The sequence below is a fragment of the Taeniopygia guttata genome, chromosome 2 (assembly GCF_048771995.1).
Source record: "Taeniopygia guttata chromosome 2, bTaeGut7.mat, whole genome shotgun sequence".
NCBI lineage: Eukaryota > Metazoa > Chordata > Aves > Passeriformes > Estrildidae > Taeniopygia > Taeniopygia guttata.
Window position 1 is genome coordinate 48,104,825 of NC_133026.1, and position 26,475 is coordinate 48,131,299.

A 26,475-nucleotide genomic window follows, 5' to 3' on the forward strand; every position below is an offset into this window, starting at 1 on the left:
CACTCAAAAGTTATCTTCAGAATTATCTGAAAGTGGGATATATTATTATAAATTTACTTTCCTATTCTTTCATCTCATTGTCTTAAAAAAAAAGTCAAAACTCCCCCAAACATTCAGATTGTGACTTGTCTGATCTTGTCAACAGCTGCCCTGAGGATTTTTTATCTGTCAGTCAGCCCTGAGCAGGTGGGGGTGATGAGCAATTAGGAAATTGTCCTTTGACCTGCATGGTCATTCCTGTTAGTCTAAATCCTGTGCTTTGAATTTGAGCTTAAATGGCCAGTTCTCTCTGGGAGTAATTTTGAAATTGCTGTAACTTTTTGCAGGTCTTTTTTCTTCCACACAATTAACCCATCTGACAGCCACAGACTGGTTCTGATGAAGTAGGACTTTGGTTATGAGGGCAGTACAATTTCAAGAGCTATCTTGGAGCCCATAGACAGTGTCAAGTCAAGAGGTCTGCAAGTTCAAGTCTTCTGTTTGCAAGAATGACAGCACAGGGACACTGTGTGCATCTATATCCGCTGCTGCCAGCACACTGAGGTCCTTGCCTATGTGAGCCTTGTGATGGAAATGCTGAGCTGTCCAGTTTCCATACCCATAGAGTCATAATGCAAATGATGATGAAGGGTTTTGTATCAGTTGTTTCACTAACTTTTGGACCAAGAACACTGTCTTATTTTACCTATATCACTTAAAGTTTTAAAGAAGACCTGGACTAGACTGGATGCATAATGATCTGTGCCCTTGTTTTGGACTCTTACAAATCTTTTGTGCCACTCAGCATCCCTGAATGAATGGGGACACCTATCCCTTCTCAGCAAGACTGATGTCAATGGAAATCAGAGAGAGCTGGAAAATGACCCTGTTCCCTTTTGGCCTAGCTGTGAGGTGCAGGACTTAAAGCTGGGGGGCACATGAAGAACTGCAACGTCACTGTCAGTGATCAGTTTATGCCACTGTGATGAAACTGATTTTCAAAGGCAGCTGAGTCATGCTCTTAGACAATCAGCTTCTTTTACAGCATCCCAAAAATATGGGGACATAAAATAACGCCTAGGAAATGAGGTGAAAAGCCAGGTAGCAGCAAAGCATTTGGGCTAATCAGAAGACCTGAGAGAGGTGGATTTCCTGGGTCTATAGACCTGTCCTTCAGTCCTGCTTTATTAAGCCTAGCCTTGTGGACATCTCTAAAAAACCCATCACAAAATGGGTCTGTTGCACTGACTTCTGTGTAAAATCACAGCACACTCTGGACGAGGCAAAGAGCTTCTGATTCCCACTTTGTCACAAATGTCACTGTTTGGGGTAATTTCTGTTGCCCAAGATCACTTGCACAATTTAAAATAAATTGTGCTATTTAAATACAAAAAGCCCAGCTCTTAACTAATTTGTGTTAGTGTGACTGTAGATGTTAGAGGCAGCCAAGCAAAGTTGTGAGTAGTATCTTTTTCAAAGTAAAAGCAGACATTCAAACAGCAGATTATTTTGACTTCTTTAAAACATAAGGATGGTCAAAACTTTAAAGATATTTTAAGAGATGCCTTTCCAAATATTGATGATATATTAGTTATCACAGTTTTTTTCTTTTGTGAACAAAGGTCAAATAAGAGCCTGTTGTCATGAAAAGAAGTATTTGTATAATGTTTGGTAGTGAATTTGGGTAGTCTAGGGCAGAAATTACAGGCTGGAGAAAATCTTATATATATATACAAGTGATAATACAGTCAGTCAGAGTTGGAAATTATGTAATTCATAATGTTTGTGAGAACAGCTTAAAAGTGTGGAAAGCCACTGAAATTGGTCAGGTTTGGTTTCCTTATTGATAATCTTGCTTTACTGATGTCAAGGGCTATGCCTGCCTACCTCCCACAGATCCCTGATTGAGCCTCGTGGTGTCCAATCATCTTCTGAACTGGTTTTAAGATTCAAAAATCTGTCAGTGAACCTTACACTTCAAGATGTTGGCATCTCTGAAGCAGTACACTTTTTCTTCTCCAGCCTGGGTTTCATATTGCATTGTAAAATTTTCAAGGGATCCTTTCTGAAGACTAGCTTGTGCATATTGCTCATGATGGGTGAACAAACTGGTTATTCTTCAGCCCTCTCCCTGAAAGAAAGGTTCACATGAAGCTGAAACTCCAAATGTTATTTCTAGGGCATGAAACTGCCAAATGATTCCAGAAAAAGTATCACTCCCTGTGTCTCAAACTTGAAAGTACCTCTGCTTGACTAAAATGGCTTTTCTTAGGGTAGTCATGTGGCTTTGTTGATGTGAATTTATTGTCTTTTGCCTTACAAGAGTATACTCTCTACCCAGAAAAGTTCATATAGAGCATGAGAGGACAGAGACCTGAAGGATAAAACATGGAAGGTATCAAGAAATATAATGAAAATTCATATCATTGTCACTGGATAAGTTTTTCTGTTAGTATATCATCCTTGCTTTCATTGTCAGAATGGTTCTGTGCTCTTGTTAGACCACATGGAAAGTGACTCAGTGAAGTAACTTTGTCATCCTATAGTCACAGGAATTTATTAGACCAGTTAATGAGTTTTTCTAGCTAAAGTGAGACTTGACAGGAATAAGTAGTGATGAATAATCTCTCCTGCTTGCTAATCTGGAAGAAGTCAGTGCTCTGCATATAGTATATGTATTGCAGTCACAGCACTCTGAACACTGTGCCCAGAGACAGGTAACACAGCTGATGACATTCCACAGAAATTCCCAACAGACAAAAAGACAAAAAAAAAAAAAAAAAAATCTGCCTAAGTTTTCCCAGAAGTCCCATTCAGATGACTTTGTTTTAGCCATGCCTTCCCCTATTGCACTTCTTTCTCTGCTTCACATGGAAAACAATGGAGAAATAAAAGAAATTCTCAATAACAATTAAAATCTCTTCCTCAGTAAGAGTTTTTCCACAGTGAAGGCAGAGTTGTCTTTTTATAAAAAAAACATAAAAAATTGTGTCTTGTGTGGCAGGACAGAAGGTAGCAGATAAATGTCCATGGCCTCACTGTGGCTGTCCCACCTGGAAATTAGTCAAAATGGCCCTCAAGCTGCTTAAATGTCTCCCCTTTGCATAATTGGTGTGAGAGTGGAGCGGGATCTGTTTGCTATGCTCCTTTTCTCTCATGTCTCTGCATTCATGTGTTCTTGCAGTCTGATCTCTGCCCCCTGTTTCACAATAAATATTTATTTCTTTCTTCCTCTTAAGCCTCTACCACATGGAACAAGTACCAGACAGCATTCATATTCAGCCTCAGTATTTGTGTGGGCTTGAGATAGAGCTGGAAAGTTTTTTTAAAAAGTGAGGTAGTAGGGGGACAGGATCGATTAATCCCTTTCTTTACCTCATGCCTTGCCAGAGCAGATGAGGCACCCTGACTCTGAGCTCCCTTTGTGATGCTATTATGAAACAGGGACAATAGGAAGGCCCTTGAGTTTAGATGCCAGAACTGCCTACCTGAAATCTGTGGTTTTGTGAGAACTGAGGCAAGCTGGGCTCTCACTGCTTGCAGCAGTAGCCACGCTGACAGAGATGATTTGGTACTTCCACTAATGAGAAATGACACCGATCTTGACCATTCCCTCATGCTGGCCTGCCATGTTCCAACACCGCCATCTCCTACCTTTGTCCTTGTGTATTGCTTATTTTAGAACATAAAGCCTCCAAAAGCCCTTGTTCTGCTCTGGAAATATTTATTTTTTTCTGTGTGCACAGACAGAAAAAAACATAAAAGAGATATTGGGTAAAAAAAATGTAAGAACTTTCCTTCTAGAAACATGCAGACCAATGTACTGCATGTACAGGGGCAGTTAAAATATATTGTGGTCACTGTATTTCTGTGCCTTCCTTAAAAAGCTGTGTGCACCCAAGGATTGTTAGCACTTTTATGTTTTGCTATGCCACAAATCAGCAGCAACCAAGCTGTAAGTAAATCTTATCCGCCAGTGCAGTTGATGCACCGTGAATGTTCTGTATGGAAAAATCTACAGCTTTCAAGTCCACACTGGTTCTGACTTCTTCTCTACTTTTTTAAAAACAGTGCTGTTCAGGCTATAAGGCAAACCATTTCTGGTGATGTGACACAGTTGCACAGGAAAGGAAAGACCTAATGAGGCAGATAAACATTGGGCTTTGCAAGGTGCAGTGAGAAAAAAAAATCTACCTTTCTATTGCATCCAGATTTCAGAGAACTCAAGCTGTGTGTACCCTTAGTATGTCATCATCCTATTTAGAGGAGCTTATGCCACAAACCTGTCCCTTAATGCAGGTTTTGGGTCATGGCTTGTGCCTAGTGAAGCCACCTGAGGACACAAAAGAGAAGGAGCTGCTGAAAATACACCAGGGGACCCTGCAAGTCCTCACATAGTGTACTTTAGCTCACAGGATCACTTAAAGCTTAAAATATATTACAGCCTGTAGAGAAGGTATTTAAGTGGTGGCGCACACACACACACACACAAAAGGATTAAATATACCTTGCAACTGCCAAACAAGTGTCAAATTTAGGATTTACAGCTTTGTGTCATACTGTCTTAACTCTTTTCATGTTGATGGAAAGACAATAGGCTGTGTTTAGGTCTTTAGGTAAGTTGAGATCTGGGGAGGGAGGGACTATCTTTTATTAGATTAGTTCTAATAAGGAGGAGAAAGCCAGATCATTTTTCAGGGACACAAGGTCTACTGCTAAGACTCTGTGTTCATCCCTCTGAAGTCAGTAAGAGAGTGAGGAAATATGTGAAGTATCACTATGAATGTCCGTGAGACTGAAAATTCAGGCTATATTAGGCATTGAATATGTGTTTGCACAAGGCAAACAGTGCTCTTAACTGTTACACACAAATAATAAATCTTGTAAAATTGCAGTAAAATCTGCCTGTCCTCATCTTTCACAATTTTCCCTTCAGTCATTGGTAAGACTGCTGGATGCTCTACTGAGTCCAGTGAGGGTCCAGCACAGAAGATCTTACCTGGTTCTCTTTCAGAGTTATCTGTCCCTGTTCCTTGCAGCCAATGAATGTCCTGATACACCTGTAAATCTTCTCATTCTGTTGTACTCTCTGAACAAAGTTAGCAGGAAAATATCCAGTTCTGTCATCAATTCTCCCCTGTGAAGGAAACATATTGATAGTAGAAGTTTGTTAACAGTAGAAGCTTTGATATAATTTCAGTATGAAAACAAGATATTTTTCCTTTTGGAAAGAAAACAGATATAAACTGACAAGCACATACCTTCCACCAGTCTTCATTAGAGTCTTCCAGAAGTGTGATCATATCCCCTGGCCTGTAATTAGAAGAGGAATCGTATGTAAGATTACTCTTAATTGTCATGTTGAATCAGCTTTCACAATTCCCTTCTAATAGGAAGGTGGTCCTTAGGTGGCTATTTGGTCTGAGCATTCACTGGAGGTAGACACAGTAAGGTGGCAAGGTTTTCTTCAGTCACACATGTTAATTTAGAAAGACAGACTGTATATTGGGGCTAGTTCTTTATTTTGGGACAACATCTGTGAACTGGAAGTTCTGCTTACTGCTTATTAAGGAACTGTTTAAAATATAGTCCCTCTTTGTTAAAGGCATTATTGTTTTACTTTAAGACATTTCACACTGTTGGGACACACTACTTCATCATCTGTGTTTTCAAGCTGTGATTGCAGAAGGAAGGTGGCAGGCAAATAATTCTATTTTATTGACAAAGGCAATTAGTCAGCAGGGATATAATTCTGTCCAAGAATGTCTTTTTTATTTGAATGGGACATATTTACCTTCGTAATGTGTGGTGCTGAGTTGTAATTGCTAAGTATCAGCATCCAGCTGACTTGTTCCAAAGCAGAGCTAGGAGAATAATTTGGCTGGAAACACTAATAGCAGAATTTGCTAAGCTGATTTTGTGCAGGTAGTTGAACAGTTTTTTGACCTTTTCCCCCCCCGACTGGTGACACTTCATCAACAATCCTATGTACTTATAATAGTGGTATATTGTAGAAAGTAAGTGGGAGACCATTTCCAAAAGGATTAACTCCAGAAAGCTCTGTTTGCTGGATAAGAGACATTTCTTGATCTTAATTAAATTAATTGTTGACCCCTAATTATTCAGCTTTCCCTGTTAGGCTCACTGTATTGTTGAGATATCAGCACAAGAGCCTGTAAACACATCTGGAACATCTGTTATGATGGATAACAGGTCAAATTTAACAGGCTTTTTCAGAGCATGCATAGAAAATGTGGATCTGCCCAGGATGCAGCTGCAGATGTGGTCAGTGGTGGGCCTCTTTGGTCCACTTTCCAAGCAGTTATCATTGGTGCTGACAACTGGAGGAACAGGCATTTAGTCTTCTAACACTGTGCAATCTGAAACAGGATTTTCTTTAAGCCTTCCTCAAGAACCTGTTTCAGTGTGTTTGGAATAATTAAATGTTACTGAGGTGAGGAGGGAAGCTAGAGAAAATGGACAGCTTGGTATCCCAGTGGTAAAAGATTTTTTTTTCATTGGGAAAGTATATGTGAATCCTTTACTACAGTTAATATTAAACACTTAAATAGATTTCAAGGGAACCCATAACTTCAAAATGAATAGAGTGGGGCCAACACTGGAGCCCTTACACTGAAAGGAAAAACAGTTTAAACAAGAAGGATTTAGAAAGCCTTGTCCAACCTGTATTCTTCAGCCTGGTTGTTAGAAAGATAACTCAGATAATATAAATTTATTTGTCTGCCAGAGAAAGCTGGCAACTGAACCTAAAATCTCTCCCTGTCACTTGCCTGAGCACAGACAATTTCAGGTTGAAGGTCTGTTAATTTTGTTGATTTTTTTTTTTTTTTTTCCTAGAAGAGACCTAATGTAGATGTCTTTAATTCCCAAAAAGGATTCCAAATAGAAATCCCATCTGGATCTGTTACTCTTGCACCCTAGATTTGGGCTGCTAATCCCTGATAGGGGGTGATAGGGGGTAATCCACTTGGTTATTACTACTGGATGAAATCAGCCAGATCTCATATTTTTCTTCTGTAAATCACAACCTTGGATAAATTGTCTGCTCTACCTCAGTGATCTGGGTTTCAGGAGGTGGCAAGGTGGCTAGTCCCTACAGAGACTGCTGTAGGTCCCGTCCAACTATTCTATTCTATTCTATTCTATTCTATTCTATTCTATTCTATTCTATTCTATTCTATTCTATTCTATTCTATTCTATTCTATTCTATTCTATTCTATTCTATTCTATTCTATTCTATTCTATTTGTTCTACTCACTGCAGTGTTTGAAACATGATGTAGCTTATTTTTAGGATTCTCTCTTGTAATGTAAGGCCATCTCTTAGAATAAGTGTATTACTTCAGTGTCCTACTTTACTTATGCCAGAGCACCGGAAAGTCTGACTGACTGCTCCTGCTGTTAGGGAAGAAATCCAGGCTGTGGTAAATTCAAATTTCAGCTGAAATCAGGGCTACACATCTTCACTGCAGTAATCTGCCACTCACTGTATCCTCTCAGAGTTGAGCTGGGAACTCCAGAAATCTGCCCTAACTCTTCCCTTCAGGTCCTTCCCCTGCTACTTCCCTTTGTTATGATGGAGCTGATCAGGGCTGATCAGCTGGTTCCCAATTCAGGTTCCCAGGACCGTGCTTGACAACACTGCTCTGCTGAACCCACCTCCAGCACCTCAACTATGCTAAATGGGAATTAATGTAATTGAGTTGGATTGGCTCTGCAATAAGAAAACAGCATTAGCAGCTATTGGGAATCCCTTATGGAACAATGTTAACACATATATTACTGAATTTCTGACCAAGGGGACAAACAGCGCTGCTGTGGTTGAGTACCACAAGTCTAAATCCTTGCTGGTATCCCTGGAAACAGACTGGTGTCCCCTGAAAGAGAATGTTTCAGACCACAGGCTATTTTTTCCCCTAAAATGTGGAACAGGTGGATTTTGAAGGTTGATGTGTTTTCTGGATATCTGTGTCTGGATGAGGATTGTAGTCCAGTGCAGGCTTGTCTGAGAAATGTTCTATGTCATGGAAGAAATGCATAAGATGGAATACACTCCAAAAGAGTAGGATACAAAGTAGAATCTTTCAAACAGAATGGCTGGCAAGTTGCACTAAAGATTGCCATATACTATGGTTATTTCCTGAAGAGCTGGCATTCCTAAAATAATGATCAGGAAATACCATTAAAGCAGAATGATAGGAAAACTTGCAACTTCTGTGTTAGATCCCCCCTTTTAGTTCAAGAGCAGTGAGAAGGCACAGCTGGGAACAGGAAAAAGGCTTTCAGTGTTGGAGATGCTGAGAGGGGCATTCCCCTGTCAGTTCCCTAAATTCTGTATTACATGCATGGTTATTTTGATATAGGGATGCTGTGAAGACAGGTGACATGTTTCACAGTAGGAACTCCAGCAAGACCATGCAAAATGTGAGTAGCATGAACAAAATAATTTCACTGAAAGAAAAGCTGTCCTTTCCTTCATTTGGCTTGGATTAGATCTTGTAATGCAAGCAACTGATGCAGAACTGAAGAAGTGCTAAAAATAGCAATTAACAAGGTTATTTTTCAAAGTTCTCACTGAAAACACTGCCATCCAGCAGCTGGACACCATTCTCTTTTTTCAGACTCAACTGAATAAGAGGGAGGATCAAACATGACAGGTAAAATTTTTAGCATTAGCATGAGGACTGCGGGAGAATTCCTAGCTGAATATTTCTGATTGAAAAACAAAGCCACTGAGAATATTTTATAGCTGAAAGCCATTTTGCTTCTAAAGTGATATAAGTGCTTTTGAAACTTTTAATCTATTTTATCCTTGCCAAAAGAATTGGTCACCTGTTCTTTTTAACTGTGAGAACATCTATGTATCTTGATGGTTATGTCTATAAAAATGTGTATAGAAAATTTCAGAAGAAACCCTCCCTTCCCCAAAGTCATATATGACCATCAGTGCAAATGTAACTAACAAATATTTTGGAGTTTACCTCATCTCCAAGTCTTCATTTTCTTGTGGTACAAATTTGTACAAGGCAACGTAGGTGTTCATTTGTAACGTGTTTTTATAAAATGGTCCCTTTAAAAAAAAAGAGAAAGAGAAAATTTAAATATCTGCTCTGTAAAGGAATTTGGTTCACTTTGTTAGAGACAGAGGAACCAGAACCTGATCTTACAATGAATTGGCCAGAATCATCTCTCTTCTCAAAACTGGGAGGACTATGGCCCAGGTACACTGCAAGTCATTAAGGCAGTAATTATCTTAATTTAGAAAGAAAATTATTTGAACTTGAAGATCAAATTCCAGTCTTCCAAAGAACACAAGCAGAAATTTTCACTGGCTGGATTTTGGGACAAGATCTTAAAAATGTACCTTTTTTTCTCTCATTAGTATATATGAAAGCTCTTATGAGCCCAGTAGTGTATTTTTTGACATTATATAAGGTGTCTAGTCTACAGTTCTCATTATGGCTGGAACTAGGATTGTACAGTGCATAGGTCCAAATTAAGAGCAGGAAAATCACTTTCTTAGTGATTTTAATGTGTGAAAGCTTTTTGTGTTGGGTTTTCAACAGAGAAGACTAGCTACTCTCTCTTCTCACTTTTTCCACTATTAATCTGGGGTAAAAAAAAAGAAAAAGCCAAAGCAAACACTAAATAATTTTCAAAATCAAATCGTGATTTTTACATCATGGCAGTTTTATTATAATTACATGGCCTGCACACTGGATCTTTTGCATTCCCAAATCAATTTGCAATAAGGAGAAAACCATAAAGTGATGACAAAGGATAAACCAAAAAGCCACCCAGTAATATATACTGCTTCCAGCTGTGGCCAGTGGCCCAGAAATTGTGTAAGAACACAACAGTCAGATATCAGTGACACATCAGACCTAGTCAAGGTCCTCAGACAGCCATAAAAACAAGAGTTTTACATGACTTCCCATTACTATTGCATCATCACAAAATTTATGCTCATACCGGGGAAGGTATACTTTTTGGTTCTTCTCCAAAGTGTTCTGTGCCATTTTCAGAGTATGTAAACACTGAAATAAAGAAAACACATGACATTTTAGGAGTAGTTTTAGACTCTTCACCTGAACAGGATCACCTGGATTTTGCTGATCTCTTCCCTTTCTCCCTTATTTTCTTTGATTCCTTGTGGTCTCCTCTGAACCCTTCTACAGTCCCAACAAAAGCACAGATGCCATTGGCACATGACCCAATCTCTGTTCTCCAGAATTTACAAGTGTAACAAATGAACCATTTTGATCTGATGAATATACACAAGAACAGAACCTAGGTACTGTAAGTGCACTACTAAAGCCCAGCAGGCTTTTTCTCACATTCAGTACTGGATTGTCATGTTTAGGATAAGCAGTATTTACATTTTAAAGCACCTGCAAAAGCTGATGATCGTGTATGAGCAATATTGGGAAAGATTGTATGCAAAACCTCTTCCGTCCTCTTTTTGATGTCTCCCTCTAAGTGTTTGATAGCCTTCTTTGGTCCTTTTCTCTCCACTAGTCCATGCCTGAGGTGCACTGGATACACTACTTATGTCTTTGAATTTACAGGAGGTACCTGAATTGCTTTCATATCAGGGTAGGTAAACTCAGACATAGGCCTGTAGATGTAAATATTTGCTTCTAAGTTACTAAATCAGAAACTCATAGAATAAGACAACAGTCACAGCACCTAACATACCTGATAAGTAATCAGTTACCCTCTAATGTAATTGATTCATGAGCTGACTGATACTTGTCCTCAGTTATCGCCCTAGAAAAAACACAGTGACTTTATCCTTCCGACAGAATTCCCCCTTCACATTTTAAGAATTCCCCACTGTTTCTTGCTTCTGGATAAAGTCTGAATATGAGTTTTTTTTAATAGATGGAGTCTTTGAGCAGCCTAGAACCATCAATGTATTTTGCTACCATTCATTCACCTCTGTAGGTGTTTTTAGCAGAAGCTGGACTTTGTAGCCTCTAACAATTTGGCACTCTCCAAAGTGGTAGTATCAGGCAACTTGGGGGCATTTTCTTTTTGTTTCTCTGCCATACAGGTAAATGCATTCAGGGCAAAAAAAGGTCCAGGGATCACCAATCCACTGAATTTTTCTTCTCTGTTTTTTCACTTGCTTGTCCTTACTTTCATTAACATATATTTCTGGGACTAGTCTACATGGTAGTTGACAGCCTAACAGAGTCTCTGGAGAAGTTTATGAGGGAAATAGTAAGGTTCTTTGATAGTAGAGAGTTATACTTGGATATTGAAAAACATGACAGTGTTCTTGTAACAGATAAAGGCAAGCGAAACGGCAGCCAGAACACGCACAAGAAAGGTTTTGTGCAAAGTGACAGGCATTCATGAGCACACACATCTTCTCTGACAAAATGTAAGACAATGTTGTAGTCAAAAAGTTCAATCTGTGAATGTGAAGGGAGCATGTGAGCTGATACATGCCACACTTAATGTGAAAATGTCAGCACAAGTTGTGTCTGGCTGTCCTGACTGCAGTGGACCTGAGGCCTCAATATGCTCCTCACCAAGTCCTGTTGCAAAGGGTCTCTGACCCTGCAGACTATCACAGGTATGAGAAGGAAAACCTTAGAAATAAACCTAATTTTCTGTATCATTAATATAGGGGTACATATATGTCTGGCATCTGTATGAAGGGGTTTAAAATGCTGCCATTACAGTTTGGCAGGGTTAAAGTCCTACTCAAATCACTGTGCTTTGCTTTTCCTGTTCAGAGGAGCGGGACTTAGGAGGCTAATTAAAGGTGTTCTGGTGAGTATTGAATTGGGTAACCAGGAGCCTTTTGGACTTGCAAAAAGTCATTCACCAAATGAAGTAAAAGTATTTCAGTATTTCATGTCTGGAGTAATTCCTGTTTGGTGACAGAAAATAAAACAAGCTACTAATGTACTGTCTTGTAAACTGTGGAGCTGACCCAGCACATGAGAGGTGGCTGAACTGTGTCCTTGTGTTGGCTGAGACGTGCTCACCAAAACTGGGTTTGCAGGGAGGACATCCCATATTTGATTCAAAGGGAAAGTGTGCAAATCACTGTTGATAACAGGCTCATAGATGTCACCTAAAGTACATTTTGGCTATTGGGACAGACAGTAGGGCACAGCAGTGAAAAAGTGTAACTGGCTTAGAGGAGGCTGAAGGGCTGGAAATTAGGTATGCCATCTCACAGATGAGAACTAGGAAGCTTTGCTTCATGGGATTTATGCCAGGGCCTGAATGAAGGAATTTCCTCTTGAAGTTGTTGTCATAGGAGTTCTACAGGGAAAATTACATGGCCATGCATGTGCTGGGTCTTTTTACCTTTCTGGAAGCTCTCTTTCCCGCTGTTTCACTTTACCAAAGAGCATCTAATGTACATTTTCCTAAATACTTATTTGTAGAACAGTATTTTAATAGGAAAAAAAAAAAAAAAGAACAACAACACAAAGTCAACCGGAATGGACCTGAGTCATCCAGGCATTAATGTGGAACTTGCTGATAAAGAGGCAGGGGACAACTGAGGAAAAAAGGAGTCATGAGTCACTTCGTAAAAACATTTTGAATGTACTTATAGTTTTAATCTATGTTTAGTTTGTGGTCTCTGGATGTTAATAGGAGGCACTTGAATCTGAAAGCCATAGAGGTATGTTATTCATATCTCCACACAACAGAAATCCATCTATTTTCATACTTGTTTGCCCTAGCAGCAGAAGACCAAAAAAAAAAGAAAAAGAAAGCAAAAACCAGGGATTTTTACATTCTGAAAAAGATTTTACCATTTCCATAGCTTATGCAAACAGTGCAGGCAGTTTATTAAAAATCTACCAAGAAGAAATTTTTGGAGTGACCAATGCATAATTTATACCCTGAGCCCCTAAAGGATGGATTGTAAAAAAGCCAGTGCTGATCAAAGGAATCGTTAATGTGCCGCAGAAGTTATTTGGAGGCTTGACACATGCTGAGTTTTTAAACTAATCTCTTTAAGTAAGTTCCTTGAATGCTTTTCTGTACATTCAGTGAATAAAGATCTCAGAGAAAAAAAGGTTTTTTGTGTTTCAGAGCTGAAACTATTGACTTGCAAAGAAATAAAAAGTTAATCTGAGTATTCAAACAGGGTTGATTCAATCTCAGGTGGGCAGGATTAAACAATGTGGTGCAGACTGAATTCTCTATCTTTAACCAGGTCAGGTCAACTTGCACTTTCAGGACAGAAAACAAAATTTTCAGGAGAAATCAGATAATATGGAAGAGATGTTCACAAAATGAGAGGCAGGAAATGATTGAACACAGTGAGGAGAGGTGATAGGACCAAGAGGGGAGGAAAAGAATAAGGAGGTGGCATAATAAATAAACTGACAGCTGAAACTGGCCTTTCACCCACATGAATTGGTAGCAGTATGTAAGGAGCACTGGGAGTACCATGAAGGAAAGAAGTTATGCTCAGTGTGATTTGTTTTTGTTCTGTACATCTTGTGAGATTCAGCAGAGCAGATTTCAGGTGCTGCTAGGGAAGTTGCTCTGATAATTTGGGCCTGAAGTTGTGCTGAGCAATAATTCTTTCTGTTTATGACTTCCGCTGCCATGACTTAGTTCAAGAATAGGATCACAAACACAAACTCTTGGTGGCTGAGATTTCATTACTAAACTCTTGATGATGTGATGGTTTTCAAATCTCATCAAACCAATGCTGTAAAAATCATTACTTTTGTACTGCAAATCAAACAAAGGAATTGGGATTAATATTACTGGGCACATACTACAGTTGCACTAAGAAGATGCAATTATAATCAGGATTCACTGTGTTGTGTATTTTAAAGACATGAAAATCTTTTATGATTTGTTTTCTGTCCCAAAGAGGTTATGATATACAAAATCATGTGGAAAAATCAAACATATGGAAAATAAAGTATTTTTTTTGTTCCACTTTGCCAGTGTGGAAGTGAAGCATTTTAAGAATACAGTCATGCTCATGAAGTGAAGATAAAAGATAGGGATTGGACCTGAACCTTGTCCAGTTGCATTTTTCGACACACCGTATTAAGGAAAGTGGTGGCTTCAATTTCATCTGAACAGCAAAAAGCCTTCTCCAAAGTCTTCCACCAATTCACCTTCTGCTTTGGAAACTAGAACACTGCTAAAACATGGACATGGCACAGCCCCCGCTCTGGAACAGGCTGTACGTGGGCTTTTTCACTGAGAGGGCTGTCCTGGCCTGGGAGCACTCACCGCTGTTGCTGCGTTTTCTGCTTATGTCAAGGGTGCCTGCAGAGCTATTGCCTTCCTCCGGAACTTCTACCAAGTCAGCTGTCTGCAGGGACAGAAACAGCAAATGAGACAGGATAAGCCAGAAAAAGGGATTGACTAAGTGAAATAAAACCACAGCAAGGACCTCTGGGAAATGCAGTACTTGAGGGGAGTCAGAGCAGAGCAGAGTCAGCCTAGTGGGATGGAAGGGGACATCGGATCTCATGATGCACAACACATACCTACTGCACAGGGAGCAGTGGAAGCCAGAAAAAAAAAATTCCAGACCAAGTTTGGAGTCTGGAGCACAAAAAATTTCTGCAGTATAAAATAAAGTGAAAGTTAAGGAACAAAGGATTATGTTGAGCAACATGTTTCTCTGAGCAAAACAGAAAGGGCATGAGGGAATTTGCAGATTCTGCAGGTATACTAAATAGCTATCATCTAGGGAGACTGAACATTAGTTGAAACTACTGAATTTTAATGTATCAGTTCTGAATACATTATTCAGTAAAATAACTGTAATGTAAGGGTCATTTTAATTCTGTTAAAATGCTGTAAAAGAAAGAGCTAGAGTGCAATGAAGTGGATGAAGTCAGTCTTTAAATATCTGCCCTCACTTTCTTTTTAAACAGTCATCTGGCCAATATGGTTAGGGAAATTGAAACCTAAGTGTTGCTTTGAGAATTACTATGATTTCTTTTTTGTACCATATTAATGTCAGTCATGATTAGGGACCCAGTGTTCCAGAGTATAGAAAAACGTGGGATGACATAATCTCCAGCCTCAGAAGTATACTCTGTTTACGGCACCAGATTCCTTGGCTGGGTAGTCAGCTTCTCCATGTATAGCCCAAGAGGAATGAGGAGCTGCTCCAAACAACTCTGTGCGAGTCTTACCTTAACAAAACTTCAGTCACTGAACTCACTACACCTTTGATAACCAAAAAAAACCACCCAAAGACTGAACTTGAGTCAGGTGCTTTCTCTAATCTGAATAAATGTTAAGTACTTACATTGTTTCTAACATTTATTTTTTTCTAGCTCACACATTTTAAGTCACAAGAAGGATTTAATGTGTATGACACTTTACTATTGTACTGTACATACAAGTTGCTCTATTGCTTTGCAGTCCTGTGCCTGCATCACAGGAACATTTCTGTTTTTGTTTAGGGAGCAGAATCTGACTTACTTTATAGATTTTATGTTGTTTTTTTCCCCTTTTACTAGTGTTGACAGCAAAGCTTTTTTTAGAAAGTGCTTTCACAATTTTATTTCTCTTATCTAGTACTTTCCTAGCTGTTTGTTCATGAAGGAAACCAATGAACAAAGGTGTTGAAAGTAGATTTGTGCCAAAGGTGTCTTATGGTTATCTTGTTTCCCTTGCTATTTTGAGAATATATACTTTACTTTGCTGCTCTGTTGCTCCTTGTTTTTAGACTCAGCCTTTTGCAGCAGGTCATGTTTGTCTTGCATCTTGCCCAAATAGGTCACCCAAGGATGAGAAGGCACTGCAGTAGCAAAGTTTACACAGATCCAGTGTAGAGCATATCTATGGATTCTGGTTGCTGGGTGGAGAAAAGAAAGACTGGCTTTGTTGAAAGACTAAGTCCCAGCTATTTTTCAGCTCATTGCTAGAACATGTTCCTCAGTTTTCGCAGACTAGCTTCATAATTGCTGATTAGCAATTAATATTATTTTGTTAAGTTCTAGTGCATAGGGGATGTGTAGTGACTGTCTCTTCAATGTTTACCTCATCCAAAACCTTCTGAGGCAACCTCATTTACCTTTAATGATTTTTCACTGAATGACTACATGACAAATGGTCTAATCAAAATGATATAGGTACAAAGCTGCTTTTGAGAGGACCTGATCCACAAAAAACGAACAAGATTCACATTTACATCACCTCAAGTGCCTCTTTGTATAAATGTGGGTTGCAGAAGCACAGTTTTGAAGCAAGCAGTAGGTAGTAAATCTGGAGCATATGGCCACTTTCTTTTATGGGAAATGCAGAATCCGGGCGGAAAAATCACTAAGTCCACACAGCTCAGTCAAGTTAAAAATACTTTGGCTAGTTTAGAGGAAGGTGGCTGTCTCTGCAGAGAGTAGGGGTTGTCTACAGGAACTGCATGTAGTATGGAATCTTCATGGCTGCAGGGGCAAGGTACAGCTTCTAAGCCAGTCACCTTTGCTTTTCGTCACCTTCGTCAGGAGCAGCTCTGCTGTGCTGACCCAGAGCGAGGCCTTGGACAGCTTGGACACCACCTGCAATGTGAAGTAGTATCCCAGGTGTCCCCATGTCCCTGGTGTCCCTTGTTGGGTGACATGGCAGAACCTTGAAGCACATTCCATCTCACAGGGCTAGGACCCAGCACAGCCTCACAGCTGCATTGCTGCTCCTGCTTGGAGAGGAGCAGAGCAGCCCTGAGGTGAGGATCACTGGGGAAAGGTCTAGTCCCTGTGAGTTCCTAACTACACATGCTTCTAAGGGCTCTGTGCCACACCCCTGTTGCAGTCACTGGTCAGTACTTACTCCCAGGCCACCCATCAATTTTAAAGGTCCTCAGCTCCATCATTTCATTTACGGTTGTGTCTGCCTTGTTTTTTATTGTTGTTTCAATCCACAAGCTTGTGCTGGCAGAATTTATGGTTTCTCAGGCCTCTTTATTTAATTTTCTAATGTTCTCTATTTCCTGTATGCTGACACATGTTACATTCTCTCTCAGCTTCAATACCCTGGAGAAATTCCTGTAATGAACTTGCGTTCCTAATTCTACACCCACACTCCACCTAGTTATGATCAGCTCCCTAGAGTAAGCTGACACAGCATTAGTGATTTCTACGCTTGAGTTTTCATTTAAAATTCAACATAAACTTTATTGATTTAGAAAGCAATAATTACATTTGTAGAAATTTTGTTTCAAAGGAAATTAAATAATTGAAAGAAAGAAATGTAATAATGCGACAAAAGGTAGAGTCACTTTGGGTTTAAAAAAAAAAAAAGGGAATTAGCAAATTCCTTTTAAGACACAAATGGGGGTGGATAGAGGACATGTCCCTTAATAAACTCCTTGCAGACTTCACTTAGTTCTTGCTTAAATTAGTTTGTCTTCTTTCTTGTCTGTCATGAATTGATGCCTGTTTAGAGTCCACGTATACCACCTGAGATAACAGATCAGCCATGTGAGCGAGCATGCATTTAAATGCCAGGGAAATGTAACAAACATATACAGATATTAAGCATATAAATATTTTCTTTGAGACCTGGAGACCAACTCTCATCATGTCTCTGTGCCCAGTGATTTGTCTTTCGAGGTGTGCACAGAAGAGTTGTCTGATAATGTGGGTCTGAGGGGTGGCATGGGGAGGATCTTCTGGGAATGGAAGAGAACCTCAAACACAGGTGTTAAGTGTATGTTTATGAGATGCTGAGAGGGCAGGAAATGTTTTTTCAACACCATGAAGGAGCTCCTGATATCGTGAATCCCAACACTATGATAAATAACCTCTTCTGTAAGGAAGAAATTGGCAATTGCTACTGTTGAACAAGGTATGGATATAGCAAAGGCGTGGCCACGGGAACTATCACTTCCTTTGTTCTTTATCTCTTCTGCCATGGTTCTTAAGACAGTGACTTTTATGATTGGAGAGAGTGAATGACAAACATTAAGGCTATAACCTCCCTGTCTGGATACAGCAACCGAATCACACCTGCTGTATTTGGTCTTTGGAGGGAGAAGCCCTGATCTATAATGCCTCCCTCATGATTCTGCACTGGAAAGGGGTGGAGGTCCCAGTCCCTTGCTTTCTTTCAGCAGCAGTGTCTTAATTTTGTCTGACTTGTACTGGAATCATGTACTTTTAAATATATGTTCTGAGGACTTCAACTCATTGTTTTCACTTGTATGAAGGGCAAATGGCCACCATCAACAACAGGCTGTATGCATCTGCTCCAGCCTGACAGTTCAATATCTTTGCTACACTTCTATATGGATATGAAAAATAAAAATATTAATATTCCCTTTTCCAATCTGATAAAAACAGTTTACTAATTTAATTAGTTTTTTTTTTCTTTTTCTCAATAGCCCACTAAAACTTAAAATTTGAATTTGCAAAAATAGCAAATTTTCTGGTCTCAATATGGAAGCTGAGAGCAAGATTTTAGGGTTGTTTTACGGTTTGAAATACAAGTTTTGTGAACTCTGACACAATCTCATATGAATGAATATGTTGCTCCACCAGAAAGAAAAAGGAAGAAAGATGTGGGATACTTACAGAGTTTCTATTGGGAGAGTCAGATCCACTTCCAGAACTTCCCTTTTTGGTTTTCTGGGCTAAGGAAGTTCCAAAACGGAGAGTTTCGTATACAGGGTCAACCTTATTTCCACAGGCTGCAAAAGAAGGAGCAAAACATGCATTAATCAATACCTTGAGGATATTTCTGGTCATGTTCCTGCTTAACTTGGAGCAACGCCTACCTCTAACAAGAAGTTGAGCTGTATGCTTAGAAACAATTTGAGAGACTATCCTGATAAAAAGTGAGTGTTGAACTTAATGGAATTTATATCAATTTTCTGCTGCCTCTTGACTCCCATGAAGATCATCCTCTCATCCAGGCTCTTCCATTCTCAGTCATTGCCTTGTCTCTCTTCACCTGCCATTCTCCTTCCCTAATCATCACTGGTGCTACCTATGTGGTGGTAAAGAAGACGAAGTACCAGGAGGTTCTAATCTATTTTTGTCCCTACCAGTGACTTCTTGGATTGCTCTCAACAGTAGCTTTCCCTCATAGCTAGCCACAAAAGTAATCTCCCATGGAAGAGAAATGGATGCCTTCACTGGGAACAAGCAAATTCAGTTCAAACTCTCCTATACATGCTGCATTCTTAGACCTCAACTTCCTTTGACACAAGCCTTTGGGCATGTAGAAAATGGTACATTTGTAGCACTATGTAGGAGGGAAATTTTAGCCAAAAATACTGAGAAAATACAACAGATTTTAGATTTTGACTAGAGCTAAGCACAAGTCATTTTTTAGCCAGAGTTTATTCAAAATGTTTCTGCTACTTCTGATAAAAATGATGGGTGTTTTTGAGAAAGAGAAATTTAGATTAAATCCTTGTAATTAATTTTTATTTAAACTGCTGACAGTAACAATACAAATGTTATTAGACAAGTAGTTTTAAACTGATTGCCTGGTTTTAGCTTTGATTTTTTGCACTTCCAGGTGTGCCTGGTTTGAGTACTGGTGGGGAAAAATATTTTTTAGAATAAACTTAACTTCTCCATTTCAAAATGTTTATTTTCAGAAATTTGGTATTACAGTGAGGAAAAAGTGGTCTTTCAAGTACTCAGACATTGTGTAAACATGATCAATAAGGAAAAATATGAGGAAAGTAAGAAATATGTATGAAAAGGGACAGGAACCTAGCAGCATCCCTCAAAAGCCAGACAAGAGATTTTTATCTTCCTGTCTTGTATCTGTTTTTAACCAGCTCAGATCCGCATCTCAATATTTCACTGTTTCTTCACTCCTAAGTTCCTACCTTGATCTCAGGTAGTTGTTATTATAAGCAGGGTAATTGCTAGGAGGTATAGGAGGTATGTATACAGGGTTTTGAGTGAAACACACAATGAACACACCCTCTCCTCTTCCAGCTTTGTATCTTTGAAGTGGTCCTTTCCTGAGATGCCAGAAGGGCATCCAGTCACCGAAAGGAGCTGGATGGCTGCTGGGGCTAACGACCATGGCTGGAAGTCTGCTGCTGCTGTTGCAGAGCATTGCCAAGGGAAGACTGAATGGAAAAGCAGTCAAAACCTACCAATAGGCATCACTTCTTTGATGCAGCCAAACTGTTCGTGAATGAGGAGTGGTGAGCTGTAGTACCGTCGAAATCCCTTTGGCTGGAGGGAGAAAAAGCAAAAACAAGTGAGGTGCATTGCTTGCCTTGATTGATGAAGTAGAAATAGCCTCAGCTCTTTGGTTAATGGTGGAACACTGTGGTGACGCTGGAAATTTGCCTCCTGTTGTTCAGTCTCTGTGAGGTTTAGAGATCAGATGTTTATTTGATTTTTTGCCTACAAAAAAAATATTTCCTATATTTGTGTGGAAGGAGTGGCTCATTTCCAGCTCTCCTTTTTCTTTTGTCTTACATAAAAGCAATACTAATTAGGTGCAATAGAAATGCTGCATCATTAGTGGTTCTGGAAAATTTTCCTCTATCTTCTTAATAGAATATGAATTTGCATTGTGTTGTATTTGTTAAACATATGTTTAACATATTTGTTAAACATCCTTCCCCACCCTAACTCCAAATCCTCATGTTCCCACATATGCACATGTGAAACCCAAGGAATTTAGAACCTTTCTAAAGGTTTTTCTAAGGTTTATTGCTGCTTCCACTGCCTTTGTTTTTTTTTTTTGGCTTGTAAGGTCATAAAGCTCTCCAAGCTGTTACCAGATGTTCCCACAGTGTCCATTTGCAGAAAAATGCACCATAACAACTCAAACTATATCATTAAAGAGTACCATAATATGGCAAATAATGGTGCCTAAACCACTCTAAAAAAAGTATCTCAGTTCAGGCAAATTCTTAGTACTCAAAATGAATGCCTTCAAGGCATTGGAATTTCACAAATGGTCTCTTCAATTTCTAATGTCTGCAGGCTGTAAGAACTTCTAGTCACAGTGAAAAGTGAGGAAGATTTGAAGAAATGTGCATATTTTCCGTATCCTCTGTTCAGTGTACATCAAAACCTGATAGGCAACTAGTTCTTTAGGTAATGATCTGCAAAAAAGACTGAAAAAGACTGAGGGGAAGACTGATAATCTTGCAGTCTTAGAGGAATAAATTCCAGATTCTTCAGCCTTTGCTTGCCCCCAAGCTAGATTCAGACAGGGCATCAACATGAGCCTACAAAACTCCTGTGACTTTGCTGGCAACTTCCTGATATAAATTTGGTCTCTCTTTTTTTGTTTTTTGTAAACTAGTAACCACAAGAGCTGAGGCTAGAATCAAGAAATGCATGAATCAATTAACATGGGATAATATTTGCCTTGTCCAGGGCTTGTCATTCAGCTCTTCACAGACCAATTTCCTGTACCAGAATACCTCATATTAGAACTGTGGTTATGGCTTAGATACATGAAGACCTGCCTCAGGGATATAAACAACAATAGCTTTCAGTGAACACTCGTGGAAAGAAAAGATCTTTACAGAGAAAGGTGGGGTCTGTGGCACTTTTGAAGTCGGTGCTTGCATTTTCCCATCACTTAACACAGTAAAACTTTTTGGTTTTAGTTCATAGTTGTCTCAAGTGCCTTCAAATTGCAACAAATCTGAGAACATCTGAAACATGAATCTATATATTCACTTTTCACATTCTAATTGGTATTTTTCTAAGTTCTTTTTACAGAAGTAACCAGAAGGAACCATAGTCCTGTAACAGTCAACAAGGTGGGTTAGAACTGTCTCAGACACAGTGTACTGCCATTGCCAATCATGAGATTTTGCCACTCAGAAGGCAACTCAGGCCCTAAAGTGCTGTGTCCATACAGAGGCAGGCTCCCCCCAGACTCTCCTGCTGAAAGTTTGCTTCAAACTCTGTAGTGTCTTACTGTCAAATATCCCTTGGTTTTCTTTTTAAGGTGAATTATGTTTTTTTAATCAAGCCCTAACAGTGGAGAAAACAATAAAACATAATTTGAAGGATTTTTCATTTGTTAAACCCTACAAAAATACTATGATTAATTTATAGCATTCTTTGAGAGGTTTACACTGCAGCAAGCACAGTTGAAATCAAAGTAATGAAATCTGCTAGCTAGCTAAATTTGTATTCTGTAACTGTATTTTCACATCCACAAAGCAGACCACATTTGTGCTTTGGTTTTGTTTGCATTCTTGTGCAGTAGCAATTGCCCAAATTGACAGCAGGGCACCACCTGGCTTCACTTTTCCTGCCTCAGTAAAGTGATCTGGTGTGGGTTCTGTTAGTGCAGCAGCTAAATGCACACCTGGGGCTCAGGCACACAAAGAAATGGCTGCAGCACAAGCTGTCCTGGGCTGCTCACTTACCAGCTTGCCCATGCAACGCTGCTGTCCGATACTGTCTGCACACTTGTGGTGGATGCTCATCTTGCACGCCTTACAGCGCAGCCCGTGCTTAGCATTTGTCCCTGTGAAATGCACAGTAGAGACTGAATTAGACAAAATCAATAGTTTCCATCCATTTAAACAAGTGACCTGAAAGAACTTATGGGGTCACTTGCAGTAGAGCAGCTATTGACATCATTCTTTGCCTTATCTGCTTTTAAAAATCCACATTCATACACCCATTCTCTTTACAGCCTCCCCATTTGTCCCCCAGGCTGTTGCTGCCGTTAGATTTATATTGGATTATGCCATGCTATATGATAATCTGACCAACTGTGTCTCTGCCTCATGAACAACAAGTAAAACCCCTTTGTTATTTTGAAAGGTCTTGGCATTGCTGTGCATGGCCACTGAAGGAGCACCCAGGCTTTGAAGCATCTCTGGGGAGCTGGGCCATCAGCAGAGGCCCAGATTCTGTGGGTGAGAGGTAGCTCCAGGCAGGTGTGACAGGGTTAAACCAGCCCTCTTGCCATAACCACCCACAGGCAAACACATCCCTTTTGTGTGGCTTCTTTTTCCTTCGTGGTTACACTGGATTAGTGTGCTGTGAGGATTTCTTCAGTTACAGTTTCTTTTCAATTACACATGCTCAAAACAATACCGACAATTGCTCCCAGGGACTGCTAGCTCTCACCATCCTGGGCCAGTGCTCAGAGGGTCCAGGAAGGGCTCCTTGCATGTCCCTGAGTGGGCCAGTGAGGGTGCCACGAGTTTGCCCATGCTCTCCTCCCTTGTCAGTGGAAAAGTTATATGTCACAGGTAGGGGAGCGACAGCAGAAATTTTGCTTTAAAGAAGCGGAATTCTCCCACTAGGCCAAACGTAGTTCTGCATTAGCTTCAGCGAGGACCTACTCTTAAATGACAGACCCAAGTCTGCTTGCTTCCAGGCAGGAACAGTCACTTTTATTCATACAACCACAACACTTCTTAAACTATGCAGAAGCAGTGATGCTGCAGCAACTCTTTTATCCCCTATAGGACTGGGTAAACAGAACAAGTAAACAACAGATCTGTTTATTATATCTACTGTGAGAATGAGTATGAAGCAAGGTAATAAAAACCCCTAAAAACTCTTGACATTTTAACCAGTCTTCATTAGTCAAACATGATAAATATTAGTCAGAAGGATCCTGCATCTGAAAGTACTCATTTAGCTCGTTAGTACACACTGCCAGTTTCATTCACTGAAGTTCTACCTCAAAAAGAAGCACTTCGGGGAAGGTTTCATCAAGTTGGTGCCAATACTCAAGCCTTGTGTTCCACTTTCAGAGGAAGAGGTGTCTGAGCAGCCACTTGCAAGCCAGGTAAGGCAGGCTGAGGTAGCCATGGGTTGGTGCAGTGAGCCAGGCTAAGATGTTTCACCTGTGTGCTTCCCTAGGGCGGGGAACCAAGATCCTCCCCACTTTCCTATAGAGACTGCTGGAGTGATAGGGACCGAATGGGGTTAAGTGTGGGGTGTGCCCCAGGGACTTCAAGGGAGTGGGGTGAGTGTCTGCTCCCACTTGTTTCCCCTTTTAGCCACCTTTCAATGTGTGCAGACATTCTTTCTATCCTTTTTTCTGGGTTTTTTTTTCCTAACAAACACAGGATAGAAGAAATAGAACTCTATTTGTTGGTTGTGTTATGCCTATTTGTTGGTTGGTTATGCCTATTTGTTGTTTTTCTTTTCCTGCATGGTTGCACTTGGATTAGTGCGCTGTGAGGATTTTTTCAGTTACAGTTTCTTTTCAATTACACACGCCCAAACCAATATTGACTTCTGTGGCTCTGTGCTTTTATTACTGATGATGAAGTGCTGAATCACCCTTCCTGGTGATCAACAATTGGCACTGAGAAAAGAGTGGTCCCCTAACAGTTTTTCATTATATTTATAAGGCAGAATGAGAAAAGGAAAATGACATCATAGTTGGTCTATGCGACACATCAGTGCTTACACCAGGTCTAATTCTCCTCTCATGCTGGTCCATACCAAGTTACTCCTAAGATTCAGCTGTGACGAGGCAGACAGTCTCACAGTACTTCCTGCTGGCTATGTCATGCTCTTCCAGCCATTTTAATGCTAACTTTGCAAGGTGGATGTTGGTCCTTACATGTTATATATGTGATCACAGAAGATACACATTTGTCAAAACAATTGTGCACCGAAATGATGTGCAAAATGAATGTAAAGCATCTGAGTTGTTTTCAAAAATCAAACCCCAACTCTTTCAGAACAGAAGTCTGTGGTCATATGAAAATGAGTAAGACAATTACAAAAGAAAAGCACTGTATTTCCATTGCTGAGTGCCATATTTTTATATCTGAGTAGCAAAGTAATGGCTTCAAAGAGAAAAAAAGTATTTTTTTCACACACTTGAGTCTACAATAAGTCTTTGTAAATCAAAATGAAATCCCTGTAACTACCAAAATCTCCAATCTTCAACCCATTTTCAGTTCTAACGACTTGGTTTATGGCAGGGCTAGCTTGGAAAAAATTTCACTGCATCTCCCTGTGTCCCACTGAGGAGTAACTATGCAGCTTGGATAACAATCATTTATGCTGTATTTATGTTTAACTTCCATATCTCAAGCTCTGAATATGGCATTTCTACAAAGAAAAATATTTTTTTCCCCCAGAATAATTCCTTCTTCACTTTCTCGTCCCCATTACACTAAATCACTCAGAGAACTATGGCTAAGCTGTTTCAAAACTAGTGCACGCCAGGAATCAGATAACTACATACTGGTAATGTACCTGACCCAAAAGTTTCTGAGATTCAGAAATGAGGCACAATCACAGCTCACATCACAGATAAGAGATTGCATTCAATACAGGTGTAAATGAGATCAGGGTTTGACTCATTGCATTAATTTCTGGCCTCCCATTTATGCACACTCATTGACCTTGCAGATGCCTGAATGGGTAGGTTTTAGGAGACATCTGGTAGTTTAAAATATTGAAAAAGCAGGCAGAACACAGATCTTGCAAGGATGTTATTTAAAGCTGGGTGAGTACAGTGAGAGTTCTACAGTCATGCACCAGTATAAGAGAGTCATTTCATTATACCTAAAGTAGTGGCATAGAATATAGCAATGTGTTGAAACATTATTTCCCAATAAATTCCCCTGGAAATCATAAGAAAGTTAGGAATTTGGTCTGAACATACATTAAATAATAGAAAAAAAGTTGTATTATTGATTCATAAAATTAAAAAAATTGACAAAGATAGTAACAATAATAGCAATTCCCACAACAACACAATAGGGCAGACTATTTGAGGATAATTTTCCTTTGTTGCCATAGGGTATCAGGCCTTGTTTGAAGTTGAAAGCCTCTCTGTGGCGTGCTTATTCCCACTGGGTTAATCTTTCTGTGGATTGAAGCATAGGGCAGGGGAAGGGTAAGGAGAGAGTTCACATTTGAGCTAGTTACAGCGCTGTCTGGAAGTTGCAGTGTTCCAATTAGTGAAGTCTCAGGCACTAACACAGTCTCCTCAGGGACATCTGCTGAACACACACTGATGACCTGCAAGCCTGACCATCGCTGTCTAGGTTGATTCCTATGCCCCTAAATAGCTGATGGCTTGACTGCAGCCTACTGTTTATTCCCACCTGCAGATATTCCCCTATACCAATCTTAAAGCAAAGCTGGAAGCTACTGATACTCACATACAGTAGTCACTGCTATATCTTAGCCTGCCTGGAATAATTTCAGTCAGTGATGGATCAGAAATAGAGGAACTAAAAGCTTAGCAGTTAAGTTCCACTTGGAGTAACCCAACTACTTTTTTCTCTGGTTTTCATTCAAAGGGGGAGTAAACTGTTGCTTTGATAGCTTTGCTTTACCTTCAAAAAGTAATCACTGCTCCTACCTTCTTCTCCAACAACCCTTACTAAGGTTACTTAAACTAGTTGGTAAATACTGAGCAGGACAGAACAAAATTCTTCTCAGTTGCTTTTTGGTTGCTGTCTGGGATATGATTTTCACTATTTTTATTCAAGGCACACTACATCATTCACCAAACAGAGCATACAGTGTTTGATGAATGGGCAGTTCTATTCAACATTTATTTTTCACTTTCCTCAGT

At 39.7% G+C, this 26,475-nt stretch overlaps 1 protein-coding gene across 2 annotated transcripts in view; it reads right to left on the bottom strand.

Annotated features, from left to right (window-relative positions):
- Positions 1–26,475, bottom strand: part of STAC (SH3 and cysteine rich domain) — a 74,447-nt gene that overhangs the window by 6,031 nt on the left and 41,941 nt on the right. For both annotated transcript variants that reach the window (XM_002197801.7, XM_030265214.4), the window contains 8 exons: positions 22,331–22,431; positions 20,078–20,159; positions 18,531–18,646; positions 14,236–14,317; positions 9,973–10,037; positions 8,982–9,070; positions 5,241–5,292; positions 4,979–5,116 (listed from right to left, as the gene is read on the bottom strand). In XM_002197801.7, coding sequence (XP_002197837.2) covers positions 4,979–5,116; positions 5,241–5,292; positions 8,982–9,070; positions 9,973–10,037; positions 14,236–14,317; positions 18,531–18,646; positions 20,078–20,159; positions 22,331–22,431 — 725 coding nt within the window. The remainder of the gene's footprint in view (positions 1–4,978; positions 5,117–5,240; positions 5,293–8,981; positions 9,071–9,972; positions 10,038–14,235; positions 14,318–18,530; positions 18,647–20,077; positions 20,160–22,330; positions 22,432–26,475) is intronic.